The 27,051-nt window shown below is 44.8% G+C and overlaps 2 protein-coding genes across 5 annotated transcripts in view; one reads left to right on the top strand and one right to left on the bottom strand.

The window, feature by feature from the left end:
• IRF1-AS1 (IRF1 antisense RNA 1) overlaps window positions 1-27,051 on the top strand; it is a 66,919-nt gene that overhangs the window by 2,703 nt on the left and 37,165 nt on the right. Inside the window, exon 2 of one of the 3 annotated variants that reach the window (XM_034960479.3) lies at window positions 7,980-8,097. In XM_034960479.3, the coding sequence (XP_034816370.2) occupies window positions 7,980-8,077 (98 nt within the window). In that variant the 3' untranslated portion in view covers window positions 8,078-8,097. Of the gene's footprint in view, window positions 1-7,979; window positions 8,098-27,051 lie in introns of those variants that run through there. The other 2 variants (XR_010112125.1, XR_010112126.1) reach the window with 2 other exon arrangements.
• Window positions 7,573-14,993, bottom strand: LOC134730375 (uncharacterized). Of its 2 annotated transcripts, none has more exons than XM_063604221.1 (2): window positions 14,448-14,993; window positions 7,573-7,906 (listed from the first exon to the last, which is right to left on the bottom strand). In XM_063604221.1, the coding sequence occupies exons 1-2, from the start codon at window positions 14,642-14,644 to the stop codon at window positions 7,693-7,695; spliced, it is 411 nt and encodes a 136-aa protein (XP_063460291.1). In that variant the 5' UTR covers window positions 14,645-14,993; the 3' UTR covers window positions 7,573-7,692. The 2 variants fall into 2 exon arrangements, 1 of the variants encoding a protein (XP_063460291.1); XR_010112124.1 differs by lacking the exon at window positions 7,573-7,906 and adding an exon at window positions 10,834-13,787.

Genomic DNA, 27,051 nt, shown 5'->3' on the forward strand with positions numbered 1-27,051 from the left:
CCTGCCCTTAGGGCGTTCCCATCCCCTGAGGAGAGAAAATATGTATTCAAGTTACCCATCAGGCGGTTGTGTAGAACAAGGACAGGTGAGTGAAAGAGCTAAGAGCTGAGAGTAAAGTGACTAAATCATCAGAAACTTTACATTAAAGTTATGACAGGTTTTGCAGGCCAATACCAAGAATCCCCTTTAACTCAATTTTTGTCTCAATAATAATGAATTCAGCCTAATCACACAGATCTGATCATACGGCCCATTACTGAAACAAAACTTGAATGATCTTTACTTTGAGAAAACCATCTGAATTTGACAAAAGATGGTCTAAGTTCCTAAGTTTCAAAACATGGGGTCCGCCTCTGCCCTACCTCAGCAGGATGGTGTTGAGTAGTGACTGCTTTTAGAAAATGCTGCTCTTGCCGGGCACGGTGGCTCACGCCTGTAATCCCAGCACTTCAGGAGGCCGAGGCGGGCTGATTACCTGAGGTCGGGAGTTTGAGACCAGCCTGACAAACATGGAGAAACCCCGTCTCTACTAAAAATACAAAATCAGCCAGGCATTGTGGCACATGCCTGTAATCCCAGCTACTTGGGAGGCTGAGGTAGGAGAATTGCTTGAACCTGGGAGGCGGAGGTTGCAGTGAGCCAAGATCGCGCCACTGCACTCCAGCCTCGGCAACAAGAGCTAAACTCCGTCTAAAAAAAAAAAAAGAAAGAAAAAAAGAAAATAGAGAAAATGCTGCTGTTTTCATGAGCCAGAAAATTAGATGCACTTCCGTTCACATTCCATTGGCATGGACTAGTCTCATGGGTCTCACCTAATTGTAAGGTGGCTGGGAAATGTAGCCTGGTGGTGTTCCCAGGAGGAAAAGAACGAGAGACTGGTGAGCACTAGTAACCTCTTCCACAATCGACTAATGTAGTGAATTACTTTATCATGATGTATTTGTAATACACTTTCGTATTTGATTAGATAATATTTTATTTAGGAGTTTAACATCTATGTTTATAAGTGAAACTATCGTGTATTTTTCTTTATTTGTACAGTCCATATTTAACATTTCAAAATTAAGTAACAAATTGGGCAATGTTTTCTCTTTTTTTCTATTTTCTAAAGCAACTCCATTAAGATAGAGATTTTCTGCTCCTTGGAAGTTAGTAGGAGGCACTTGTAAAATCTTCTGGGTCTGAAACTCTATGGGGAAGAGGTTTCAAAATTATTTGAGTCTCTTAAGTGGTTATTCACATTTTTGTGCCAAATTTGGCCATTTTTATTGTCTAGAAATTATTCATTTCATCTGTATTTTCAAATATATTATCATGTGTTTATATTATTCCTTTATAAGTTTTTAAATGTCTGTTTTATTTGTCATTTCTTCCTTTTTCTGTAATCTCATTTTTAAAAAATCTTCTGTCAGTTATTCTTGATCAGTCTCACTAGAGGTTTGTCTACTTTCAAATAAATACTTCAAGTTTTGTTAACCACCTTTTTTTTGGTCCTCTATGTCCTCTATTTTGCTGATTCTTCCCTTATGTTTATTATTCCATTTTTTCATGTTTCTTTGGTCATATGCTTTTGTAATAAATTCAAACAGTATAGACATTTGTAAAGTGAGACAGGAAAGTCCACTTCAGCCTCCATAGGCAACCACAGATATCATATTGGTGTGTTTTTCTGGACCCTTTCCTATGCTTATACAAATATTTTTCTACAACTTTCTAAACTGAAACTCATAGGTAAACTGCTCTTTATAGGCAACCACAGATATCATATTGGTGTGTTTTTCTGGACCCTTTCCTATGCTTATACAAATATATTTCTACATCTTTCTAAACTGAAACTCATGGGCCTCTTTCTGTGGTGTATACACACACATACACATACATACACACACATACACATCCATTAAAATGGAATACATACCATAATTTATCCATTTTCCATTCATGGGCATTTAGGGTGAAAGTCTTGGTCTTTTAGTAATGGAATTTAATTCATTCATATTTATTTTGATCACTGATAAATGTGGTCTTATTTTTGCCATCTTGTTTTGCCATGTATTTATCATGTGTGTTTTTTTTTTTCCTTGTGACTCTATGGATTCATCAAAGTGTATTTGTCCCCTGTTTCTTCTTTCCTTCTTTTTATTCAGTGAGTTGGAAGTTCTATATCTTACAATAGGCCATCATTTAGTTCTTAAGCTTAGATAAACTTGTATTTTTGTCTCTGGCAAAAATTAATCAGAACCTATAACCTCCTTACAAACATAATAAATCTTTTTTTTTATTTTTTGTTTTTGTTTTTGTTTTTGAGATGGAGTCTCGCTCTGTCACCCAGGCTGGAGTGCAGTGGTACAATCTCAGCTCTCTGCAACCTCCACCTCCTGGGCTCAAGCACTTCACCTGTCTCAGCCTCCTGAGTAGCTGGGACTACAGGTCCCAGCATGCCCAGCTAATTTTTGTATTTTTAGCAGAGACGGGGTTTCACCATGTTGGCCAGGATGGTCTCAATCTCTTGACCTAGTGATCCACCCGCCTCAGCCTCCCAAAGTGCTGGAATTACATAAGGATGTTTTCTCACGTCTCTTTTTCCTTACCTTTTCCCCACAGGCACATATACACATAGGTATCTGCCTGGGAATTATTAAAATAACCTGAACAATTCCAATTGTTATTAATTCTTCTTGCTTCAAAATACAATTTCCTTTTTCTATGTTAGAAATATTAACAATTGCATTAATCTACAATCTAACCTATTTGTGCAATTGCATATTATACCAGGATAGGAAAGTTTAAACATGTATTTCTTTTAGACTTTTCATTGAATTGCTGAAAATTCATAGTGAATTGTATCTTGAGTAATGCTTCTCTGAGTCTCTTATTTCCCAAAAGTATACTTTGGAATCCATGCAATTCTGATCGTTGTTTGACCTTTGCTGGCACAAAGGCATTCTGAAATATTTGCAAATGCTAAAGTCACTTCCTCATCTTTTACAGAGTTTACTTCAGCTTGGTGAAACCAAGTGCAGTATCAGTTTGTTGTAAGCTTACCACTAACTAAAGGTTCATAAAATAGCCCTGCCCTAGGGTCAGGGACTAGCTAGAAGAGCATGAAAATAGCCTTTGAAGATTCAGCTGCTGGATATTTTACACCAAAAAGCTGAAACGTTTTAACTATTTTAATATTTTGTTTATAGTACTTAATATTTGTGAACGTGAAGTAAAATGGACACAGTCATAGTAAAACTGTGGTAAAACTAACTTGGATGGTGTTTGGGCTCTGGTTATCAGAAGCTGCTTAAAGTGTCCATACCTTTTATCCCAGTTCTACTTCCAGGAATATGTCCTAAGGCATGTTTTCATATGAGGTTATTTCAGGTGGCGCAGGGTAATTCTAGTTGGGACACATTTGCCACATTGTCTAACACTGACTCACAGTGAGAAAGTTATTCCCATGCTCAATTCCTTTTCAGTCTTCTGATCAACGGAAGGTGAAAAACTTTAGCTTGGTGCTAGCATACCTTTAACACCTCTCTAAGCCTCTCTAATCTCCCATTTTATATAAAAGAATGGGCAAAGGGGTAGCAGTATTTTGACTATATTTTAACCACAGTGTTTTTTTATTCCAATAAAACATATTATGATTGCCTTCATTTATGGCATATGATGTTGGTTTTCCACTTAAATAAGGTTTGTTTGTTTGTTTTTTGAGACAGAGTCTTGTCCTGTTGTCCAGGCTAGAGTGCAGTGGCATGATCTTGGCACACTGCAACTTCTGCTTCATAGGTTCAAGCGATTCTTGTGCCTCAGCCTCCTGAGTAGCTGGGACTACAGGCACGCACCACCACACCCGGCTGATTTTTTGTATTTTTAGTACAGACGGGGTTTCGCCATGTTGCCCAGGCTGGTCTTGAACTCTTGAGCTCAGGCAATCCGCCTGCCTTGTTCTCCCAAAGTGCTAGGATTACAGGTGTGAGCCACTACACCGAGTCAGGTTTGCTTTTAAAATACATTTGTTTAAGGACAGAAATGAGTTGATGTAAAGAGAAATGTTAAGTACATTACAGATGGTAATTAATTATAGCAAAATAGTAATGGCAATGCATGGATGTAGGAAATAGGACCCTAAGGAAATAATCAGAGCTATAGACATAGATTTATATCTAGGGATATTCCCGTAGATGAGGAGGTTCCTCCCATTGACTTATGTTACCATAAAGTTAGAAACTACTCAGTTGTTCAGCAATTAGGGATTGGTTAAGTGATTTTCCTACTTTCATATGATGGAATACTAGCATTATGAAAAACTGTATTTAATACATGGAGGATTATATACTGTTATATAAAACTGGTTATAAAAGTATATACAGTATTGTAATTTTGTTAAAAATGAAGTATGAGTGTGTGTGTGTGTGTGTGTGTGTGTGTGTGTGTGTGTGTGTGTGCGCGCGCATGCGCGCGCCGAAATCAATGGGGAAAAAAGACTGGAAGAAAATATTTCCAAATGGGTTATCTCTGGATCATTGGACTACAGGAGTTGTTTGTGTTTTCCAATAATAGACATGTCACTTTTGTCACCAGAAAAATATATCTATTTTTAAATTAACATGCTCCTACACTGACAGGACTACCTGGTATTTTGTCATCTGCAGGCATTCCTGGGTCCTTTCATGTTCTTACAATTCAGTTAGGTCCCTGTGGCCTGCTGCAACATCATGGGGAAATAGTACGGTTAAGACGTCATTGTCATCTCTCAGTACAGTCCAAGGTACTTGGTTTTGGAGTGTGCATATTTATATTTTTGGAGTAGAATGGGAGAATGTTTCTAAAATTCTCTCGAATAATTTTTATTGCTTTTTCTTCTTGACAGCTCCATTAAACAGGACCAAATTAGGATCCCATTTTTTAAGTAGGTCTGGATTATTAAGCAAGAATAGAGTAGACGCTGAGTCTCCTAGTTTCTTGTTTAGTCTTTCTTTAATTTCTGCATTTTCTACTGACCATGAAGTTTTTAGATGTTGGATTTAATCATGGTTCTGTATCACCTGTGTTGGAGATGTGTATATTTAAATCTGGACCCCTCTCTTCCAGAATTACAAAATCTCTGTTCATGGAAAAAAAAAAAAAGTTCGCTGCAAGGCTTAATGCTTGGCAGAAATAATTGCTACTTTTTGCCTAGTAAAAATTCCCCACGTGTTCTTTCTTAGGGCTTGTTCCTGGAGACTCTTGAACTTTTTTGTGGGAATGGGGTTGGCAGGTTAAGTGAGTAAATGGTGCATCTGCCTGGGAGTGGTCTACAGCCCTGGTGTGAGCTTCCTCCTTCTGTAAAGCTGCTGGGCTCTAGCCAGGGTGAGCCAGCCAGGGCCTGAGCCTGAAAGAGGCCTGCTGTGGCATTCCAGTAACATCTGCCAGATTGCAGCGAGACCTTTGACTGGTCAGCTCTTCCCCTGCTGGGGTTCTTCAACTGCACCACTCCTCTCCATCCCCACGGCCACCACTGTGGTGCAAGCTCTCACACCTCTTGCCTGGACCACAGCAGTGACCTCTAGCTGGTCCCTGCCTCCCCTCGCCCTTACGTCCAGTCTGGTTTTTCACAGGAGCTAATATGTCCTATTCTCCTATTGCTGCTGTAACAAATTACCACAAAATCAGTGCCTTAAAACAACACAAATTTACTCTTTTAGAAGTCCTGAAATTAAAGCTTTGGCAGGGCTGCGTTCCTTCTGGAGGCTCTAGAGGAGAATCGTTTTGTTGCTTTTTCCAGCTTCTAGAGGCCACTGCATTCCCTGGCTCAGGGCCCCTTCCTCCTCTTCGAAGCCAAGTCTTTCTCGTGCCACATCATTCTGAGGCTCCTCATCTGAAGTCAGATCTCCCCCTGCCTCCCTCTTATAAGGACACTTGTGATTATGTTGGGCCCACCTGGATAATCTCCAGTTCTCAGGACCCTTAACTCGATCACATTTGCAATGTCCCTTATGCCATATAGGGGAACATACACACAACCTCCAGGGATTCACACATAGACATCTTTGGCAGGGCCATTACTCAGTCTACATAGATAATCTTTTAAAAGTACACATCTAAATGCATTACTCCTCTGCCTAAGACCCTTGTGTGGTGCTCCAGTTCTCCAGGGTTAAGGCTCGAACTCCTCTTGTGGCTGGGAGTGTCATGCAAGGGTCACCTACACTGCTTCTCCAGCTTCACCCTGCCTCCTGTCCCTGCCAACTACCCATGATCCAGCCTGTGCACAGGGTGTGCTTTTGACAGGGACACTGCTTGATATGGTTTGGATGCATGTCTCTTCCAAATCTCATGTTGAAATGTGATCGCCAGCATTGGAGGTGGGGCCTGGTGGGAGGTGTTTGGGTCATGGGGCTGGATCCCTCATGAATGGTTTGGTGCCCTCCCCGAGGTAATGAGTGAGTTCTTACTCTGTTCAGGCGAGAGCTGGTTGTTTAAAGGAGCCTTGGCACCTCCTCCCCTTTCTTGCTCCTTCTTGTGCCATGTGACATGCCAGCTCCCCCTTTACCTTTCACCATGATTGTAAGCATCCTGAGGCCTGACCAGAAGCCAAGCAGATGCTGGTGCCACACTTGTACAGTCTACAGAACTGTGAGCCAAACCTCTTTTCTTTTCTTTTTCTTTTTTTGAGACGGATTCTCGCTCTGTCACCCAGGCTGGAGTGCGGTGGCACGATCTTGGCTCACTGCAACCTCAGCCTCTCCAGTTCAAGCAATTCTTCTGCCTCAGCCTCCCAAGTAGCTGGGATTACAGGCGTGCACCACCACACCCAGCTAATTTTTGTGTTTTTAGTAGCGACAGGGTTTCACCATGTTGGCCAGGTTGGTCCCGAACTCCTGACCTCAGATGATCCACCTGCCTCAGCCTCCCAAAGTACTGGGATTACAGGTGTGAGCCACTGCACCCCGCCTTAAACCTCTTTTCTTTATAAATTACCCAGCCTCAGATATTCCTTTATAGCAATGCAAAATGGACTAACACATTGCTCCTCCCCACACTCCATTTCAGGCCTCCCCTTAGACAAGGTCAGGCCTCCTTGAGATGCTCTCACAAGGACTACATGCAATTCTGCTATCACACCTATCACAGATTAACATCTTTGCATTTATTTAGGTGATTATTTGACTAATAATAGATGTTCCTCTTATGTAAGTACTCCATACAGGCAGAGACCATGTCTATTTCTTACCCACAATTTCATCCTTGGCATAGTGCCTGGCATGCAGCTGTGGGCAAGAAATGACATGGTTAGTAAGTCCTTGGAAATAAGTGAATAAATGAATGGGTATTAACAGCATTGTCATTGTGCTCTATCTCTTTTTCCCTGCTTTTTCTTCTGCATGGCATTTGTCTCCTTTTCTACTGTTGCCTCCCCGCACTGGAACAGAAGCTTCGTGATAACAGGGACTTTGTCTTGTGTGTTCGCTCCTCTCTTCCCAGGTCCTAGAACAGTGTCTCGTCCATAACAAACACTCAATGAATATTTAGGGAATGAATGTCTGCAAGATGCTGAGAATCTCTCATAGAGTTTTCATATGTGACCCCTCTTTGAAATTGGGTATTATCAAGTTATTCATTTTAATGATTCAACCTAATTCAGTAATAAGGCAAATTGGCAGAGACCTAAAATATTTACCCGTTGTTGTGAGGATGAAATAAGTAAACAAGTGTAAGTTATTTAGAGCAGTGTCTGGTAACCACAGCCCTGTGTAAGAGTTTGCTGCTGTTGTTAAGAAATGCTTGACTTCTTGATATCTTAGAGTTTTTGCTGACTCTGCTGCCTGTGTTGAGATCCCAAGCAGAAACTGTTTGTGGCCCAGCAGGTGTTGGCACTGGGTGAGTGCTTCTGGCTCTTGTCCCACGACAGGCATCCAGGTCTTCCAGCGGCCTGAGGATATAGGAGGGGCTTCAGGCGGATGATTGGGGCCGTTGCTTATGTTTTTTCCTTGTTTGGCCTGCAGGTGGCAGCACACCCTGGGCCCCCCACTCCCCGCCGCAAGTCCTGAGGATGGCCAGTAGAGAAACAAGAAAATGGACTCCCTGGCTGCTGGAGAGTTGAATGCCAGGCACCAGCCATGGGTGAGTGGAGAGCCTGACTGGAGTTTTTCTCTAATTTGTTCTGCATTATTTGTGTTTTGATATATGAATTGGTGTAAATCACATGTGTTCAATTTTGAGGCCATTTGTTGATTTTTGCGGTTTATTTACAAAAACAACAAACAATAGCAGTGAAACCAGAATTATTCCTGCAATGTTTCAGAGAGTATGAGGGACAAGGGCGCATCCTCTGCATTGTAAGTGTGACTTCCCTTCCCTTCTGCATCTTGGGCCTGTCTCCTTTGCCATCCAGGTAGGAGGTATCCACCCAGAATAGTTCAACAAGTGTGTGGCAAGCTGGGAGTGTGAGGTGTTCTTCACAGGGACCCTGCAGTCCTTCTTCCAGTCACTCCCAGGGTGGACTATTCTGCACTGTCATGCCTGGCCCCTAAGAACCCAGAGTTTCCGTCTGCCTGCGCAGGCCTTGCAGCCCCTTGGTGGACTTCTCCCGCTGACCCTCCCCTCTTCTCACCCCTATTAATTTCACAGCTCTATCTCATTTATCCCAAGATCCTATTTGTGCTACATTCTGAGCACTTGAATGAGGATTGTTTATTTTCTGTTTTGATCACATTTGTTAGCTTTGTGCTTAGAATAAAATAATTTCAGTTTCATAAATGGGAATAAGCCCTTATGTCAAGGGCCACTACATCACTTCTTGGCATTCCAGTGAGGGGTCTAGTGAAGAGCTTCCCTGAATTTCAGTACCTTTCAAGGCCTCTCTTGAAAGAATGTGGAATTAATTTGGGTGGAGGCTTGTGCATGGACTTTTTTCTGAGTGTATTTGGCCAGTGGGCCAATGGGGAAGCAGAGGCATGGACAGAGAGAGGAATGAGGCAGAAGGAGAAGCTGGGGCTGCAGGATGCCATTTGCTGTTTGTACGGCTTCCCATGGCCCACTGTAGTGGCCAGAGGGCACTGCCAGGAATCCTTCATGTGGCTGTTGCTTGCTGTTGGGGAACATGATTCAGAGCTGTGTAGCTCCATGTCCAGTTCCACTCTGCATCTCACTCACAAAGCTCTAGCTTTGGGCTGCTGGGTTTTGGTGAAAGCAGGTGCTATGAATATATTGAAGGACAAATCAGTCCCTAAGGGACTTCGATAGACGCAGTCCTAAAAACATTTCCGGGCTGGTTTCTTTTTTTTAAACACCAGTTAACCGTTTTCAGTTTAACTGTGTTTTCCTTCCTGAAACCTTTAAGTGAGACTAATTGGTATGATTTTTTTTTTTTTTTTGTATGCATTGTTTTTAGGGAGTTTCTCAACTTGTCAAGTCTGTGTTGGAGACAGAGATGAAATGATTTTTTTTTTTTCCCACACAGACCAAGCATGCAGAAATGGGAATGATTTAAATTTGTCTTTAATTTAATTTCTATATCTTTCTTTTCCTTTCCTTGGGAAATAGAGGAAATATTTGGGGGCATTTTCACCAAATTGTAACTTGTAACTTCACAAGAGCCCGTCAGCAGGAATTTCTATGCGTGTTTTAATGCCTGGTTGGGGGAGACATGAAATAACAACAGACAGTTGCCCTCAAGGATCCTTTGTTCTGTTTGGGGAATCAAAACTGTGTTCCTCCCTGTAACACCAAATACTAGAGCCCCAGGGACAGGTCCCATCATGAATGCTCAGTAGTCAGTGCCAAAAAAACCCAAGTCAGGGAAGACTATGAGACCTGCCTCTGGGGCTCTAGTAAATTCAGATGAGAGAAAAGAAGGTGGGTGGTGTTTCCAGGCACACAGGTGTGAGAAGGACTAGGGAGCACTTAGGTCCAACTTGAACATTATTTGGAGGAGTGCAGAGAGATTGTATTGGACAGGTTGGTTAACCAGATTTCAGTGGTGGTGAGAGTTTGACTATCAAGCCAAGGAGTTTGAATTTGATACCATAAGGAATAGGAAGTGGCCGGGCGCGGTGGCTCACGCCTGTAATCCCAGCACTTTGGGAGGCCGAGGCAGGTGGATCACGAGGTCAGGAGATGGAGACCATCGTGGCTAACATGGTGAAACCCCTTCTCTACTAAAAATACAAAAAATTAGCCAGGCATGGTGGCGTGTGCCTGTAGTCCCAGCTACTCAGGAGGCTGAGGCAGGAGAATGGCGTGAACCTGGGAGGCGGAGCTTGCAGTGAGCCAAGATTGTGCCACTGCACTCCAGCCTGGGTGACAGAGTGAGACTCTGTCTCAAAGAAAAAAAAAAAAGAATAGGAAGCACGGTTGGCCCTCCATACCAGCAGGTTCTGTGTGTGGACCTGTGGATACGGAGGGCTGACTGTGCTACACATTTTTTGTTTGTTTGTTTTTTGTTTTTGAGATGAAGTCTCACTCTGTCACCCAGGCTGGAGTGCAGTGGTGCGATCTTGGCTTATTGCAACCTCCGCCTCCCGGATCCATGCAATTCTCATGCCTCAGCCTCCCGAGTGGCTGGAACTACAAGTGCATGCCACCAAGCCCGGCTATTTTTTGTATTTTTAGAGGAGACGGGGTTTAACCATGTTGGCGAGGCTGGTCTCGAACTCCTGACCTCAAGTGAGCCGCCCACCTCGGTCTCCCAAAGTGCTGGGATTACAGGCACGAGCCATTGTACCCAGCCCTACATCACTTTTTATAAGGAATTTGAGCATCGTGGCTTTTGGTATCTGAGGAGCTGTCCTGGAACCAATTCCTCGAAGATGCTGAGGGACAACTGTAATAGCCTTCTGAATGGGGGACAACTGACTGTTTTAAATAGGAACTTTTATTTCCATTTTACATCTGCTTTTCAAATAATGTCTTTTCAAATAATTCTCCAAGGTCACAGGTTGGTGGGTGGGGCTTGGATCTGCCAGACTCCAGAGTCCATGTACACGCTAACCCCTGCACTGGCTTGCATTATCTCCAGACACAGGTTGGCCTGCGTGTGACCAAGGCTCCACCCAGCCCTGACCTTGGATGACTCTGAGTCTATACATAGCTGCATTTGCGTGTCAGCCTCACTCCCTGGGCTGAACTGTTTATAGGGTGAAAGGGGACTTTGGGTAAGTCACTTCCCTGTCTTTCTGAGACTCTAGGAAATCAGGGGCAGGAACTCAGCTAGGCATCCATGGTCTGCACAGCAGCAGCCCAGATAAGTTCCAAGAGCTGCAGAGGCTGTCAGAGAAGCTTCAGAGCTGTAGGTCCCTGGGCAAGTCTCCTCCAAAGTGGGAGCTGCAGGGCTGATGCGGATCCAGGCAAGGTGACAGCACAGCACAAGTTGACTCCTGTTACTGCCCTAATCGTCCAGCATAGGCAGGAGGAGTTGGGGATTTGAAGTTTGAAGTTCGAGGAGTTGAACTTTGAAGTTCTTTATGCATTCCTTTGTCATTCCTTCACAGAATATTCAGCAAATAACTTAGCACCTAATTGTTCCAGGTCTGGCCCTGGGCCCTGGGCTTACAGCAAGGAATAAAACAACCCAAGTCCCTGCCCTGGTGCCACTTACATTCCAGTCGGGGAGACAGACAATGTATAACACAATGTTAAGGAGCAGTGAAGTAGAAGAGGAAAGCAGAGAGAGGGGATAGAGTACTAGGGCCAGAGACCTAGAGGTCCAGGAAGGCCTCTCTAAGGAGGAGCATTTGTGCAGAAACCTGGCATTTGAGCTAGCCAGGGAGCTAGCAATGTGAATGTCTAGGTTGCAGGCAGAGGGAATGGCAAGTTCATAGACCTGAGGTGGGATTGCCTGGGAAGCAGCGAGTAGGGCGACGCATTAGGGAGAGAGGAGAGTGGGAAGAGCCCAGGCTGCATGGGGCCAGACCTTGCCACCTTGCCAGCTATTGAAGAAAGGTAGGGTTTTGTTCTTTCTCCAGCTCTAAGGTATGTTTCAGGCATCGTTCCTGGCTGACTGGCTCTAAATCTGCAGCCCTCCCAGAGAGCCTTTGATCAACCCAGTATCCTCCTATATCATCCCTTTTCTGGCTGAACTAACCACTGTTCATTCTGTTGTCTACAACTATGAACCCTGCCTAATACAGAGCTTTGGAGGAGGAGGAGAGTGCCAACCAGCTTTATAGGGAAATTAAATATGTTTTTAAGGTTGGAAAAGATGCACTTGGATATTATACTAAAACGTTTAAACTTTGGTAGAAAGGGCTCCACCTTGGCCATGCAAAGGGGCCTTTGTCATCACTGTTTCCTCCCCTAGGAGCCAGGAGGCTGGGGTCAGTCTCCTCCTTACCTGCCAGCCAGGGGCCTAAGCTGGTCACCCTTGCTTGACCTTCGTGGTCTCACCTGTATAATTCAGTTAGTTATATTATTCCTGCCTGAAGGGAAAGAGGAAGAAAGAAATGACTTATTGAGGGTCATTTCTATGTTGGAGGTCTCTGATGTTGCGAATAAGTTCCACAGAAGCTTCTTGGGGGTTAGGACTCTTCCCTGAATTATGTCTGGGCGGGGCGGGGGGTGATTTATGTTTATTTTATGCATCCTCCCCACTTTTTTTTTTTTTGCTTTCAAAACACTTTTACCTCTGTCCTTGATCTCTGTAAAAGGGCTCTGTATGTTACAGTGGTTAAGAGCATGGAAAAACAGATGTGGTACTGAGTGCCAGGTCCACCTTTGCTAAGTTTGTCACTTTGGGCATGTCCCCTAACCAGCCTGTTCCAGTTTCCTCATCTGAGAATGGGTATGAAAATAGTAGCTACTGCAAAGGGTGCTGTGAGAATAAATATGATAATGCACCCAACACAATTCCTGGCCCAGAGTACAGCCTCCCTGAAGGTCAGCTGTAATGATTGTGATATGTAATGATTCCCACCCAACAGGCAGGAGAGCCTAGACCATGGAGGCTAGGTGACTTGCCTATGGTCACCTGATAAAGCCACAGATAGAAGCCAGGGCTCATGGAGTCCCAGGCCAGTGGTCTTTCCCCAGGATTCCTGTTGTTTTTTAGGAGGAAATGTTAATATAGACAGTTCTGTCTGTGTCTAACCCCTTAGTAGCTGGTTCTGGCTTTTGTAGGGGATTGGGGGACAGGACTTCCTCAGCACACAAGACCCTCAATCCTAGGCATTAGCCCCTCTGGGTGGGGCATTTGTGGGAGCAGGGGACATGGCATGACTCCCTCTTTGTTCTGTGAGAGGCAGAGGGGGTTAGGAGTGCTGTGCTCCCAGGACTCTCCTCCCCCCACCGCCACCTGCTGCCTGCCAGATCCTGCAGTCCTTCCTGGGGAATCATCACAGAGGCCTCCAGGAACCTGGAGTGGGGAGGGAGCAGGACAGGCAGGTCCTCCCTCCTGTGGCAGGACTCTGTGGCTCAGGCCTGGGAACTGAGTGTGGGAGGAGGTATGGTCTCCCTAAATAGTTGCTCCCAGCAGGCCATTTGGAAAGAGAAACAGACTTTTGCACTAGGGGGCAGGGGCATAGATACCCTCTGCAGCTGCCCTGGTCACCTTGTTGCCTGAAGACTGTTCCCAGTGGTCTTAGATACAGAGTGGTGGCCCTTGCTCCTGTCAGAGTAGGTTTAAAGACCACACAGGTAGATTTCTCCCAGAAACAACACCACTTAGAATTTTCCTTCAGGGAGCATAGCACAGGGGAGATGTCCACACACAGTCATACCTGTGTTTGAATCCCAGCTCTGCCTTTTTGCTTGTGGGTGGTCGAGTTGGGAGTGTGCTTGAGAAATTATTCAGCCTCTTCAACTCTCAGTTTCTACCTCTATAAAATGGGAACAAGAATACTTACCTCAAAGATTTGTGGTATGAATTAAACAAAATAACCTGTTTGAATTGCTTAACATGTGTGTGCACGTGGTAGCCCGTGGTAGCTATTTTTATCATCATCATCATCGTTAAGCATGTCAGCGGCCTCTACCAGTCTGTGGGTGGAAGCAGCTTTCATGTGTGGCTCAGCCTCATGGAGGCTGTGCATTTGCTGTGACTCAGGATTCTAGAATGACTGAGCCAAAGATCTCAAACTTCTCTTTGCTATATTGTTATTTGCAGTCACACTCACACACTCAGTTATCCAGGGTGAATAATTAAGTTTCTGTTGATGTAGGTTGCCATGCTGTTTATTTCCCTGTTTCTCTTCTGTTTAGTTCAGCGTCCTTCAAAGAAGACAATAGTTAAGTAGCTAAACTATATTGAGGGCTTAGTATACTAAAAGTGTTACATAAATTAGCCCCTTTCATTCACATAACCAGATTTAGAAACAGAGTTTCAATAATGCCTAAGACTACACTGCTACCATGCAGCAGACCCGGGCTTCACATGTCTCATTCCAGAGCCCACACTGGCCTCTGTACTACCCGCTTTTAAACAGGACAGTGGTTGAATTTGGTGACCTTGAGAGATCAGGTAGTCTGGTCTTTCTTACCTCCTTTCCAGGCTGAGCTGAACATCACAGAGGGGAATATCTGTGATTTTCTTGAGAAACTTTACAGCGAAAGCTGCTGGCTCTGCCCTTGGTAGCCATTTTTGTGGTCTGGAGGGACAGTGGCTTCTTCCTAGAGCCACTTTGCAGTGTTCCCTTGAGGCCAGCTGTCCATCCTCGAGAGCAGTTAGGAGGTCCATGTTGAGAGTGTGCTCAGTCCTTAGTTGGAAACCTGGAAACGCAGACCATGAGGATGGTGTCCCACTGGCACATGGCAGGTGGGGCCTTCTGCCACCCTGGCTGTGTGTGTGGCGTCCAGTGCGAGTGGTAGCCAGACATCATGCCCACCTGCCCTCGAGCTGCTTGCCTGCAGCTGGCTCCTTCCTCACAGATCTGCATCCATCCGGCGCTGGGGAGCAGAGGAAGTGGTCTGTGGGCCAGCTGAATTGCCCAAGGAGCTGAGTCACTGGCTGATTTCGGCCTGCCCTGCAGTCCCTGGGGTGACTATGGTGATAGGGGAGAGAAATCTGCTTATCTAGGGGCCTTGAAGCCTGAGAACTCACACACTCCAGGAGGGTCCTTCATGCCACAAGCATTTACTGAGCACCTACTGTGTGCCTAGAGAGGTCATGCGAGAGACCTCAGCATGGGAGTGTGTGTTGGGCTGCCTGGAGCCCAGGTGGCTGGTGGCCACCAGGGAGCTCCACTGCTCTTAGAAGGATCTGAGGCTGGCAGAGGGGCCAGGTTGGTGTGCTGCTGTTTATCTGAGCAGATTCCATGACAACCAGGAGATAAATGCCTGAGGTCAAGCAAACCCTGAAACAAGATTAGGTGTCTGGGTAGGGTGGGACCTATACTGTGATTTGGAGACCCTAAAGTGACCAGTATCTTCTGGGTGACTATTTAGCATGCTTAATTAATTTGTTAATTAACTAATGCCCCATCCTACTCCAGAAAGGATTGAAAGTGACTCAATTCAGCAGGTCTTTTAGAGGGAGGAAGGCATCCTGAGTTTGCTGTGAGTGAAAAGCTAGGGTTTATTCAGGCCCCGAGAGGGTCATTTACCAGCTGCCAGCCCAGCTCCACACTCCTAGGGCTGGCTCCCATGAAAGCACAGCCTTTGCTGCCAAAGCTGGTTTGCAGCGTTTCTGTGATCGCCTCCTGGTCTCTTTGCAACAAGTGGCCCCGACACCTTCCTGCTTTGACGCAAATCATGTGACTTAAGAGAAGCAACCTGACCTCAATTACCAGGTGCAAACATCAGTCACTGAGAGTAAGCAGGAGGCCTCCAGTGTCCCTGGTTGTTTTAGCCTCCAGCATTAAATATTAAGAGTGAACTGTTCAGGGTGTGATAAAGGCTGTGTCTCACAGTTTATGATTTCCAGTAAACCAGAGGGCTTAAAGGAAGGGCCAGGGACAGGTGAGAGATTCCAGACCTGGCCCTCTGCTGAGCTGGTAGAGCAATTTCTGCAGGAATGGGAGGGGCAGGGAGTGAGTCCACAGCTAGTAAAGATTTGCCCTGTTCTGTGGCACAGCTAGAGAGCTGCATTGTCTGCCCAGCAGGCCCCAGAAAGTGAGGCCAGTTTCTGCTCCCAGCCAGGCAGCTGCATGCACTCTCAGCATAGGGATATGGGAAAAGGAAGAAGTGTGATGTGTCCTCACTGTGCTGGCCACTGTGCCTGCCTCCTGCTGGGTGCCAGGCCAGCCAGGAGCCCTGGGCACATTCGTCTATCAGTGTAGGCAATGGGCAGCTCCAGCTACTCTCACAGAAAGCTAGAGGAACATTTCGGTATTCAGAGCCTTCAGACACATGGGCTGGGGTTGCTCAGCATCTGGCCTCCATGGGGAAGTCCAGGCCACAAGGAAGCTGCAAGCAGGCAGCATATCCCGCTTTGGCCTAGGAAGGGAACTGAGGTCCCCCTCCCACCCTGCAATGTCATAAGGAGACTCAGCCCTTTCTGAGTTTCTCTAGAGCACCTAATCTGATAGCAGTGATAGAAGCCATACATCAAATTAACTCAGCATGCAGTAACAGTGGCATGCATTCATTTAACAAGTATTTAATGAACACTTGACTCTCTGCCACACACTGTACTAGATGCTGGGCATACAGTAGTGAACAGACAAGGTCCCTGCTCAAATGGAGCTACAGCATAATGGTGGAGATAGAAAGAAAACACAGAAATAAAACATTGGTGCTAGCAGTAAGTGCTCTCTAACAAATTAAAATAGACTGAAGTGTAATCAAGTGACTGAGTGACTGCTTTGGATTGGGTAGTCAAGGATAGCCTCTGAGGAAGTGGCATTTCAGGGGATACCTGAAAGAAAAGACTAGAAAAGAGCAGGTGAAAGAGCAGACTCTGTCCTGTCTGCTGTAGGCGCAGGAGAGCCAGAGTGACAGGAGGAGAGGAAGAATGTTCTAGAACATATAGCTTGGTTAACTTGCTTTGGTGTTTGTGACACTTTCTTGCTTATTTTCTGAATTACGCGCTAAACATTCATTCAGTAAAGTTTTATTGCATGCCCTCTGAGTGCCAGGAATTTTGCCGGATGGCATTAAAATCAAGATGAATATGTCAAGTCTCTTCTCAAGGGGTGTCCAGTGTGTTAGGAGAGATGAGCCAGGAAACCAAGACAGTGTGGAAGTGCTGTGAGTGAGAGAATCAAAGAGGGCTAACAGGAGCATACAGAAGGGCTTCCCAACTCCCCGTGGGCAGTCCAGCAGGGCTCCCAGAGGAGAGGACACCTGAGAGGTCCTGGAGGCTGCGGAAGGTTAGCCAGAAGGAGAATGTGTGTCCCAGGCACAGAGAATGGCCTGTGCAAAGGCCTGGAGGGTAGGGTAAGCAAATGAGAGAAGGATGCTGGAGGGTCTTGGAGATGGAACAGGTGGCCAGGACAAATCACAGAAAGCCTGGAATGCTCTGCTCTAGAGCCTGAACCAGACACTGGAGAATAGCTTGCGGAATGAAGACAGATTCCTAAGGGGCCAAGTCAGCAGCTGGTAAAGGCTGGAGGAAAGGACACTGAGTTTATGAGTCACTGTTCAGACCACTCTCTGGGGCTGGGCTCCCTTCCTACCTGGGAGCTATCTCAGGCGACGACCAACACACTCTAGCCATTTCCCAAATCAGAATAGAACATTCACCTGACCCAGGCACCCAGGCAGGAACATGCAGGTATTTAAACATCCAGGTTAACACATTTGACTACTTGGTTTTGGGGGAGCAGGCATGATGGGTTAAGACCTATTAATCTGGAAGTAAGCACTAGGTTTTCTTTTAGGGCAGGAAGACCTTCCTTGCAAAATCCCTTTCTGGCAAGTCTCACTGGGCTGTAAAATTGCAAACGCACTGTTATCACATCCCAGTAAGTGCATGATTTGATTTTAAAGTAAGATAATCTTGCGTTCATTCCAGCCTCATAGGGAACATACAGTTTTCTCCATCCTTTTCTCTTACTTACTCCCCTTCCTCTGTTTCCCTCTGTCATCTCTAATCCCCAGAGTATCTGGTTATCTTTTTTATACACTCATTACTCCTTCAAAACACTCCAATATAGATAACAATACTTGATTATTTGGAAGTTATCTCAACTACACATGAGCTGATGAAAACCAGGAAGTAAGCAATAAGCAAAACAGGCAGACAGAGAGTCCAAAGTCCAAAATAAATTAACATTTGTTGAGGACTTGTGGACTTACTATGTTCCAGGCATTATGCTAACCTCATCACAGTCTCTATTTTGATTAATCTTCTATTTGCTCCTGCAGATCCACTCTCCGTCCTCTCTACCTGCTCTGGGCTGGGAGGCTGACCTGAATGGGCCACATCACTCATCTGTCTTGCCTCTGGATTCTGGTTAGATTTGGTCCATGGGGAGCATTAGCAAGAGATGGAAGGACTCAGGAAGATGAGGTCAGGAGTTCCCCGAGGAGGGCAAGTGGTTAAGTTATTCCCCCGGGTCCCTATCAGGTCGCTTTAGGCCAACTGCATCCTCCACTGGAGCCCACAGCTCCTGCCAGACACCCTTCCAATAGCTGCCTCCTTTGGGTCCCCTTACCCATTTATTCCCTTCCTTCATACCTTCAGGTTACAAGTGGTAACAGCTCCCCATTGTTGCTAGCCCCCATATGCTTCACTGTCTCATCTTGATTTCCCTGAGCCCTCCCCACACCTTTGTAAACAGTCCCAGTTCAAGTTCACCATCTGTTTCCTACCCAACTTGATGATACAATGAGGTAAGCACTGTATTAGCCCATCTTAAGACAAGGAACCTGAGCCCCAGAGAAGTTTAATAACTTGTCCCAGAACACACAGCTGGTAAACCACAGAGCTAGGTCTCAAATCCAGGTGTTTCTGATTCCAAAGTATGGGCACGTTTCGTCATTATATCATATTGCTTCCCATGCCCTAAAGATCGTCTCCCCCAGACTTCATGAAACATCAGTTTACTCTGGTATTTTTCCCAATCAGCAACCATTTAAAAAGAGCAAACACTAGAAGTAAATGCTTTCAAATAAATCGTGAGAGGTAACTGGTGCTGGTCTGGATTGAGAAAGGCACAATAACTATTCAAAATAGGCCTATGAACTTCAGAAGCCTGTGGAATCCACACTTGCCGTGTCCTCTGCACTTTCCTTCTCTGTGCCTTCTGAAGGGTGGTGGCATTGACATCACCATCTGTGGGAGCTCACATAAAGTCCTGAATCTGCCAAAAGACATAACTTGAGGTTGCCTAACATCACCCCCATGTAGTATCCAAACACTGGTCCTTATTTTAGTGGCTGGTTTTCATGTTTAGTTTGTGATACCCCAAGAGTACGACAGAGGTTCTTTTTTTTTTTTTAAGTTCTGAAACTGCTGATTCAGTTTGCATGAGGATATTACTTTTTTTAAGGAACTTTCAAAAACACCTAAAATTTAATTTTAGCCATAGTTTAGTTAGAGAATCCCTGGGTACAGAATTTTTCTCTACTTCCCAGCATTTACAGAATCTGATGTCACTTGGGAGTTGGAGGGAGACTTTGGGGGAACAGCCAGGAAGTGGCCCTTGGGTCCTTGAGCCATCTAGTTGGGGAGAAAGAGCCATTTTTACCCTGAAACTCTGTTCTGTTCACGTGCATTGTCCCAAGGTTCTTATGAAGACAGTTGGTTCTTATGAAGACAGTCAATTCTTGACTGTCTTCATGACTTGTCTGGCCAGCTCTTCAATACCTTAGCCAGACAAGACCATAAAAGGCCACCTGCTTTACTTATATTTGACTGTTGGTAAGGTTGACCCTGAAATCTTTTACATTTGTATTTCTTTTGATAATTTTGTTCACATGTATGTTAGAAACTGCTCATTGCTCTACAGTATCCATTCCCTCTTTCTTAGTAACAAAACCAATTTTTTGCTGATCCCTTTTCCACCCAGCTGAAAACTACGTTCCCCTGGCAATTTTGCAGCAAAGTGTGATCATGTGGCTGGGTTCTGGACAATGGATGCAAGTGGGTGTCATATGGGACTTCGAAGCCAGCTCCTTAACAGGAGGGGGTGTGCCCTTTATTCACCCTCCTTTCTCCATCCTACTTTCTTAAATGAGGATGTGGTGACTATCACTCTAGCAACCACCACAAGACATGAGAATGAGAGCTGTACTTTAGGAATAGGGGCAGGATGAGCCAGAAGAAGCATAGGTCCCTGGTGACACCTGAAGTCACCAAACCAGCCCTGAACTGATCATTTCTAGACCTTTTTTTTTTCAGTGAGAGAAAGAAAGAAAATCCCATCTTGCTTAAGCCACTATTGTTTTCTGTTTTATGTAACTGAACAAAATTCTAACCAATACAAAATAATGTTTATAATACACAATACCATAATCAATGCTGTTTTTCTTTTTCTTTCTTTTTTTAAGAGACAGGGCCTTGCTTTGTCAACCAGACTGGAGTGCAGTGGCACAATCATAGCTCACTGCAGCCTCGAACTCCTGGGCTCAAGCAATCCTTTTACCTCAGCCTCCAGAGTAGCTAGAACTACAGGTGTGCACCACCATACCTAGCTAACTTATTTTTTATAGAGATGGGATCTCGTTGTGTTACCCAAGCTGGTCTTGAACTCCTGGGCTCAAGCAATCCTCCCACCTTGGCCCCCTGAGTAGCTGGGATTACAGGCACATACCACCATGCCCAGCTCCAGTGCCGTTTTTCTTTGGAGCGTGTATTTTTATTGCTGATTACAAACTCATCTGTGTTTTTTGGGTTTTGTTGTTGTTGTTGTTTTGTTTTTTGCTTTTTTTTTTTTTTTATATGAAGTCTCACTCTGTCTCCTTGGCTGGAGTGCAGTGGTGCAATCTCAGCTCATTGCAAACTCTGCCTCCTCAATTCCAGCGATTCTCCTTCCTTAACCTCCTGAGTAGCTGGCATTACAGGCGCAAGCCTCCATGCCCAGCTAAATTTTTGTATTTTAGTAGAGACACGGTTTCACCATGTTGCCCAAGCTGGTCTCAAACTCCTGACCTCAAGTGATCCATCCACCCATGCTGGCCTCTCAAAGTGCTGGGATTACAGGCATGAGCCACACCCAACCATATGTTTTTTATATATGAAGGACATGTCCTTTCTATCAGTGTTGCTGTAAATATAATCCCTTGTTTTTGCTTGTCTTTTGATTTTGTTTATGAGTTCTGTTTTTAAAGTATTGGTGTTTGTTTTTAATATGGCTAAAATTTCTTTAAAATGCTGTTTGCTCTTTTATCCAAAATTCTTCCCCCCTTAGATAAGTATTCACCAATATTTTTCTGGTTTTTCAATGACTTCACTGTTTACAATTAGCATTTTAGTCCATTGGTGAGTACTGTTGGTAAGTTTTTAATCTTTTGTAGGTCATAAGTGTTTAGGCCTAAATACTCTCCTGAGTTCTAAAGCGGGAGCCAGCGTCACCTCTTGTTTATACACCCTGTCCTGGCCTGAGCCTCCTGAAGGCTGGCACATTCAGCACAGACCCCTCTCACTCCTACTTCCCACCCACCGCCCTTCTGTGGGTCACCTGCCCACTACTCAAGAGAGCACTCTTGGCTTCTTCTGGAACTTCTGTCTTCACCACCCTGTGTTCGGCTCTATTCCAACTCATCTCTAATTTCTCTTTACTGAGACCAGGCCGCTGACAGCCCTCTCAACGATTCTAGGAGATTTTTGTTATTTCTTCCCTGGAAATAGAATATAAAGAATTTTTATATGGTTTTCCAAGTAGATATGAAGCTTTTTAAATTAAAATTTTGTGTTCTGATAAGAGAAATGAACCATTTTCATCATTTTAAGAAGTAGAAAATATATTATAGAAAAGCACCAAAGAAAATAAAAACAACATAGAAAGTAAAAAGTGAAAGCCCTACCACCTTCAAGAGGTGACCTCTGTCAACAGTTGATATATCTCTTTCCAGACTTATTTATACAAACAAATGTGGATCTTTATAAATATACATATGCACAGCTTTGTTCATGAAAATGGGAGCATGCTATATACTTTGTACAGCAACTGGCTTTTTTTTTTTTTTTTTTTTGAGACAGAGTCTCACTCTGTTGCCCAGGCTGGAGTGCAGTGACACAATCTTGGCTCACTGCAACCTCCACCTCCCAGGTTCAAGCGATTCTCCAGCCTCAGCCTCCCAAGTAGCTGGGATTACAGGCACCCGCCACTACGCCCAACTAATTTTTGTATTTTTAGTAGAGACAAGGTTGCACCATGTTGGCCAGGCTGGTCTCAAACTCCTGACCTCAGGTGATCCACCCACCTCAGTCTCCCAAAGTGCTGGGATTACAGGCGTGAGCCACCACTCCCGGCTAGCAACTGGCTTTTTACAAATAGCAGTCTATTGTGTATATTTCTCTATGACAGTACATAGAGACCTGCTGTCTTCTTTTTAAAGGCTGCTTGGTATGTATTCCACCACGTAGATGTACTGCTAGTTCATCTCCTCCCCTACAGATGACCACAAAGTTTTTCAATGTCCTGATAATATTTATAGGCCACTACATCCTCATTTTTATACTTTTATGCATTTGTGCTAGTGTTTCTATAAAATAGATTTCTACAATTGAGACTGTTGAGTTAAAGGGTATATACATAGTAAGTTGTATATACTTCCAGTTGCCCCTTGTTGAAACCTTGTACCAATCAGTGCAGTGTCCTTTTAAATGGTCTTTTCATTGCCTGTTGCTTCCCTGTCTCCCCACCCCCCGGCTCTTCACCCTAGTGCTAGAATTGCTTTTATGAAACTCAGATCTGACCATGGCTTGCCCTGTTTAAAATACCTCAGTGGCTCCTCACTGCCAGCAAAACCCAAACATTCATCTAAGCTCCTTCTCAGTTTGAGTCCTCTGGGAAGCAGACACCAAAACAGAATGAAAAGTACAGAAGATTTATTGGGGGTAAGAAGAGCTAATGCCTATGAAAGATAAAGGAGAAAGGAGCAGAAGTACGGAGAGAAAAGACAGCTTTCAGACTGCAGTCCAGATCTAACTCCTGGGACGCAAGAGAGGGAAGGATAATTCTGTTGAAAGAGCATCAGACTGTGATGCGGCTGTAAGAATGTCTCAACGAGCCCAGTGGGGAGTTCCAGCCAAAGATTGCCCAGGGGAAGAGTCCCACTTTGGGCAGAAATGGACAGGCCCGAGCAACCCTGCCATGTTCTGTCATTGGCTGGGGGCCACCCAGGAGGCAACATGGTCTGACTTGAATGGTGTGGTGGATCCGAGGCTGCAGCCTGTCAGCTGTCTGCACTCCATGCAACAGGTCCTTTGAATGGCATGTGTTAGTGGCTGCCATAAACTGCAGCCTGCCTTTTAGCCTTACCTCCTTTGCTCTTGCTCTCTGACCCCGTGTTCTGGCAACACTGGCCTGACTACACGCCGTATCACACACGACCAACTGCCCATACCAACCCCAACCCTGACCTTTGCTCACTCAGTTCTTTCTGCCTGGAATGCCACTCCTTCCAGTTATACCCAGCAAAATCCTAATGTGCTTTCAAGGCCCAACTTAAAAATCATCTTCTCTGGTTGACCTCACCATGTAGAATTAATTGTTCCTTGCTCCTATGGTGCTATGTGTAGATTAGTACTTCCCAGGTTGGAGTATTCTTAGCTGTTTTTTTCTCAGATTTTTGCCTCCTCTAAACCTAGCAAAACGTCAGCACACAGTAAATGTTGACTGAGCTGTTTCCCTGCTCCTCGCAAAGCACCTTGAGGTTGCAGAATTCCAACTCCCGGAATGGTTGGAAGCACACAGTACATGGTCAATAAGTGTTTGTTGACTTGTCTGGGACCTAGTATTGGGGGGGTGAGGTGGGCAGAAGGCTGCTGAGGGTGGGTATTTACTGTTGTTGGGGCTCACCAGTCTGGGGCCACATTGGAGTTTTAAGACTAGAGCATGTCTTCCCCTGTTTTTATTTTTCTCCATGATTTGGAAAGACCCCAGAGGTGGGTTTTTTTTTTTTTAAGTAATCATTTTATTGTCTCTGGTCAACAAATGAGAACTTTTATGGGTCTTCCCTTTTTCAACCACATTTTCATGAGTTGGGATTTTGCATTTCTTCATTACCCATTCTCCTTATGGGTAAAAGAAGAGCCATTATGATACCTAGGATGAGAGCTCCAGGTCAGATGGGTAATCATTTTCAGACTGGAGGCTCATGGGATTCAGGGAGTTGGGAAGGTAGAAATGATATTTTTCCTCTTCCTCTTTCCCACATCCACCAATTAAAGAACTTCCCTGGGAGTGGACCTGTGGGAAGTGGCTAAGGGTTTCCGGGGTGGGTACAGCAGGGAGTGACATCAGGGCGTGGTGGGGATGAGGTGGGTGGAGAGGACAGAGAGGGACTCTCCACCTTCCTTTGGATCTATGAGGATGTTCCTTGGCCACTGTCCCTCAGCAGAAGGAGGCTAGAGCTGAGGTGGCCACACCCTCCACTCATTTTCAACCCCTTCAATCTGTCAGGCCCTCAGAGGAAACCCTAGGGTTTCCCCACCAAGATGTAAGGGCTGTGTGCCTCTGCCTTCTCTCTTAGGGTGGTCAGCACAGGTGGAAGCAGGGAGGTACTGGGCTGAGGCTTCGGTTGTCAGTGCTAGCTTGACAGCAGTTAAGAATTTTTTTTGTTTTGTTTTTTAAAATTTATTTTTCTTTAATTTTTAATGTAGTTAAAATGTATACATAATTCAAACCACTTCAGTTTATACATATTGAAACATCACTATGTATCCCATAAACATGTATAATTATTATGTATTATCATTGTCTGGGACCTCATAATTATTGTGTGTTATAATGATTATACATATTTACAAGGTACATAATGATGTTTCAATACATATTATGTATAGTGATCACATCAGGGTAATTAGCATATCCACCATCTCAAATGTTTGTCATCTCTTTGTGTTGGGAACAGTCACTATCCTCCTTCTAGCTATTAGCAGTGGTTAGGGATTTTTGGAAGTTGTGTAGTGTGAAGAAGCCTGTGGGCCAGAGGTTCTTATCACAGACTCTTTCTTCTTCAGGAGTTATGAACCATCCTTCCCCAAAGTGTTATCAAACTGTGCCTTTGGTGGAGGCATAGCTCTTATCGGATTCTTTTTTGCCAGAAAAATCTGTGAACGAAACTGCTACTATGTTAACTCAGAGAACAGCCTCCCTAATAAAGAAGAGGATGTGTTCCTACAAGAGCTAGGTTTTAGTTGGATTGTTAGTGTGAGTGATGAAGACCTCAGAATGGCTCTAGAAAGAAGCCCAGATCTCAGCTTTGCACTGTGATTGTCCCCCAGCAACTTTGCATTCCCCCTGTATGGGAATAGGGACCTGTGGATTCTGTTGCCATAGATTCAGAGATTGGACCTAGGAAAGTGAGACCGGGTGGTCTGACACCTACCTCCAGAGCGGACAACCCAGAGACAGAGCAGGCCCCTGCAGGTGTAGGGGCTGGCGGCGAGAAGACAGCTATGTTTACCCTTGTAGACTAGGAATATCAGTATGAATAGACTAGTCCTAGGCTTTGAAATGAATTTTAGTGTTTATTATTATTTGGTCATTCTAAAAACCCTTATTTTGAACCTTCACTTCAGAGAAATAGTTCTGATGTTCTCAGAAAATGTCAGGAGTGTATGGTGCACAGCAGTGGACAACAAAGGAAGAGAAAACCAGAAAAGGAGAAAAGTGAATAAAAAGAAACTTCTCAAATTAGAGCAAAATACTGAATTCAGTTATGCAAGCATACAACTGTAACGTGACAACCTCTCTGATTTTGACAGTCCCCCTCCACTTGTATTTTTTAAGTCCTGGCCACAGTTATAAATAGGGAACCATATCTGTTGAGACTTCCCAAGGGTTACATAAACAGTTTGGATGGTTACATCTTTTTAAACAACAGTTTCTACAAACACTGAAAAAATCCCACTTATTTAACAGTCTGATGCCTTGAGCCAGTCCTGGGAGTCCCTGGGAGGCCTTGCAGAATCACTTCCTTCTGACTGTGAGTGGGGGCAGGGGCCTGGCTTCTTGAGAGAGAGCAGGGGAGGAAGAACCCAGTGTGTATGGGGGCAGGCGGGTGGGGGGAGTGGGGTGGGGCAGAGGGAGGGAGGAGGAGGCCCCAGACTGCTACTCATACAGGCAGCTGTATCTTGTCTCCAGGAGAGAGCAGGGACCCAGGATGGAGCAGACATAGGTCTTCTGGGGACTCAGCCCTTTCGGGAGGGAGTGTGTGCTCTAGGCACACCCTTCCCATTTGACAATCTGATATGAGGTGGAAACAGGGTCCCTGGGCCCCTAAGTCATGTTGGGAATGTTTCCTTCTCTCAAGCCGGAAGAGCTGAGGTTTATCTGAGAAATGCCTATGTCTCTTTTGACACATCGTAGTCACTAACCCCTTGTTCCTGCTCCAGGAGCCTCTAAAAAGCCATCTAGACCAGAAAAATTGGTCTTTTTTAGTGATGGGAGTGGCTTAATGTCATTCTCCCCTATTTAGGTATGAGCTGTACCTCAGTTTTGTCATTAGAAATATAATTTTAGGTCAGGTGCAGTGGCTCATGCCTATAATCCCAACACTTTGGGAGGCTGAGGTGGGCAGATTACTTGAGGTCAGGAGTTAAAGACCAGCCTGGGCAACATGGTGAAACCCTGTCTCTACTAAAAATACAAAAATTAGCTGGGCATGGTGGTGGGCACCTCTAATTCCAGCTACTCAGGAGGCTGAGGCACAAGAATCGCATGAACCCGGGAGGCAGAGGTTGCAGTGAGCTGAGATCGTGCCATTGCACTCCAGCCTGGGGGCGACAAGAGCAATACTCCATCTCAAAAAAATAATAATTATAATAATAATTTTAGTTAAGCGTTCTCCCTTCCCAGATGTCTTTTTAGAAGTGCAGTTAGCTAAAGATACCTAGCTCATTACTATAAATTAATTTTATCAAACTGATCCATGCACTTCCATTTAAAGAGGACTCGGTCCAGTGGGTCTTAACCTTTTTTTGAGGTCACACACCCCTTCCAGAATCTAATGGCACACATAGACCCTTTCCCCAGGAAAATTCACAAACATCCAGAATTTCATATGCCACTAGGGGATTTAAAAGACCCC

The sequence above is a fragment of the Pan paniscus genome, chromosome 4 (genome assembly GCF_029289425.2).
Source record: "Pan paniscus chromosome 4, NHGRI_mPanPan1-v2.0_pri, whole genome shotgun sequence".
Taxonomy (NCBI): Eukaryota; Metazoa; Chordata; class Mammalia; order Primates; family Hominidae; genus Pan; species Pan paniscus.

What these genes read in the sequence shown, in the direction of transcription:
- LOC134730375 (XM_063604221.1), bottom strand. Translation starts at nt 14,644, where the DNA reads ATGGACCTCCTAACTGCTCTCGAGGATGGACAGCTGGCCTCAAGGGAA. An exon ending in CAGCTCAGCCTGGAAAGGAG is followed by an intron (nt 7,907 to 14,447) that starts GTAAGAAAGACC and finishes CTATATCCTCAG; the next exon opens with GCCGCTGGAAGACCTGGATG.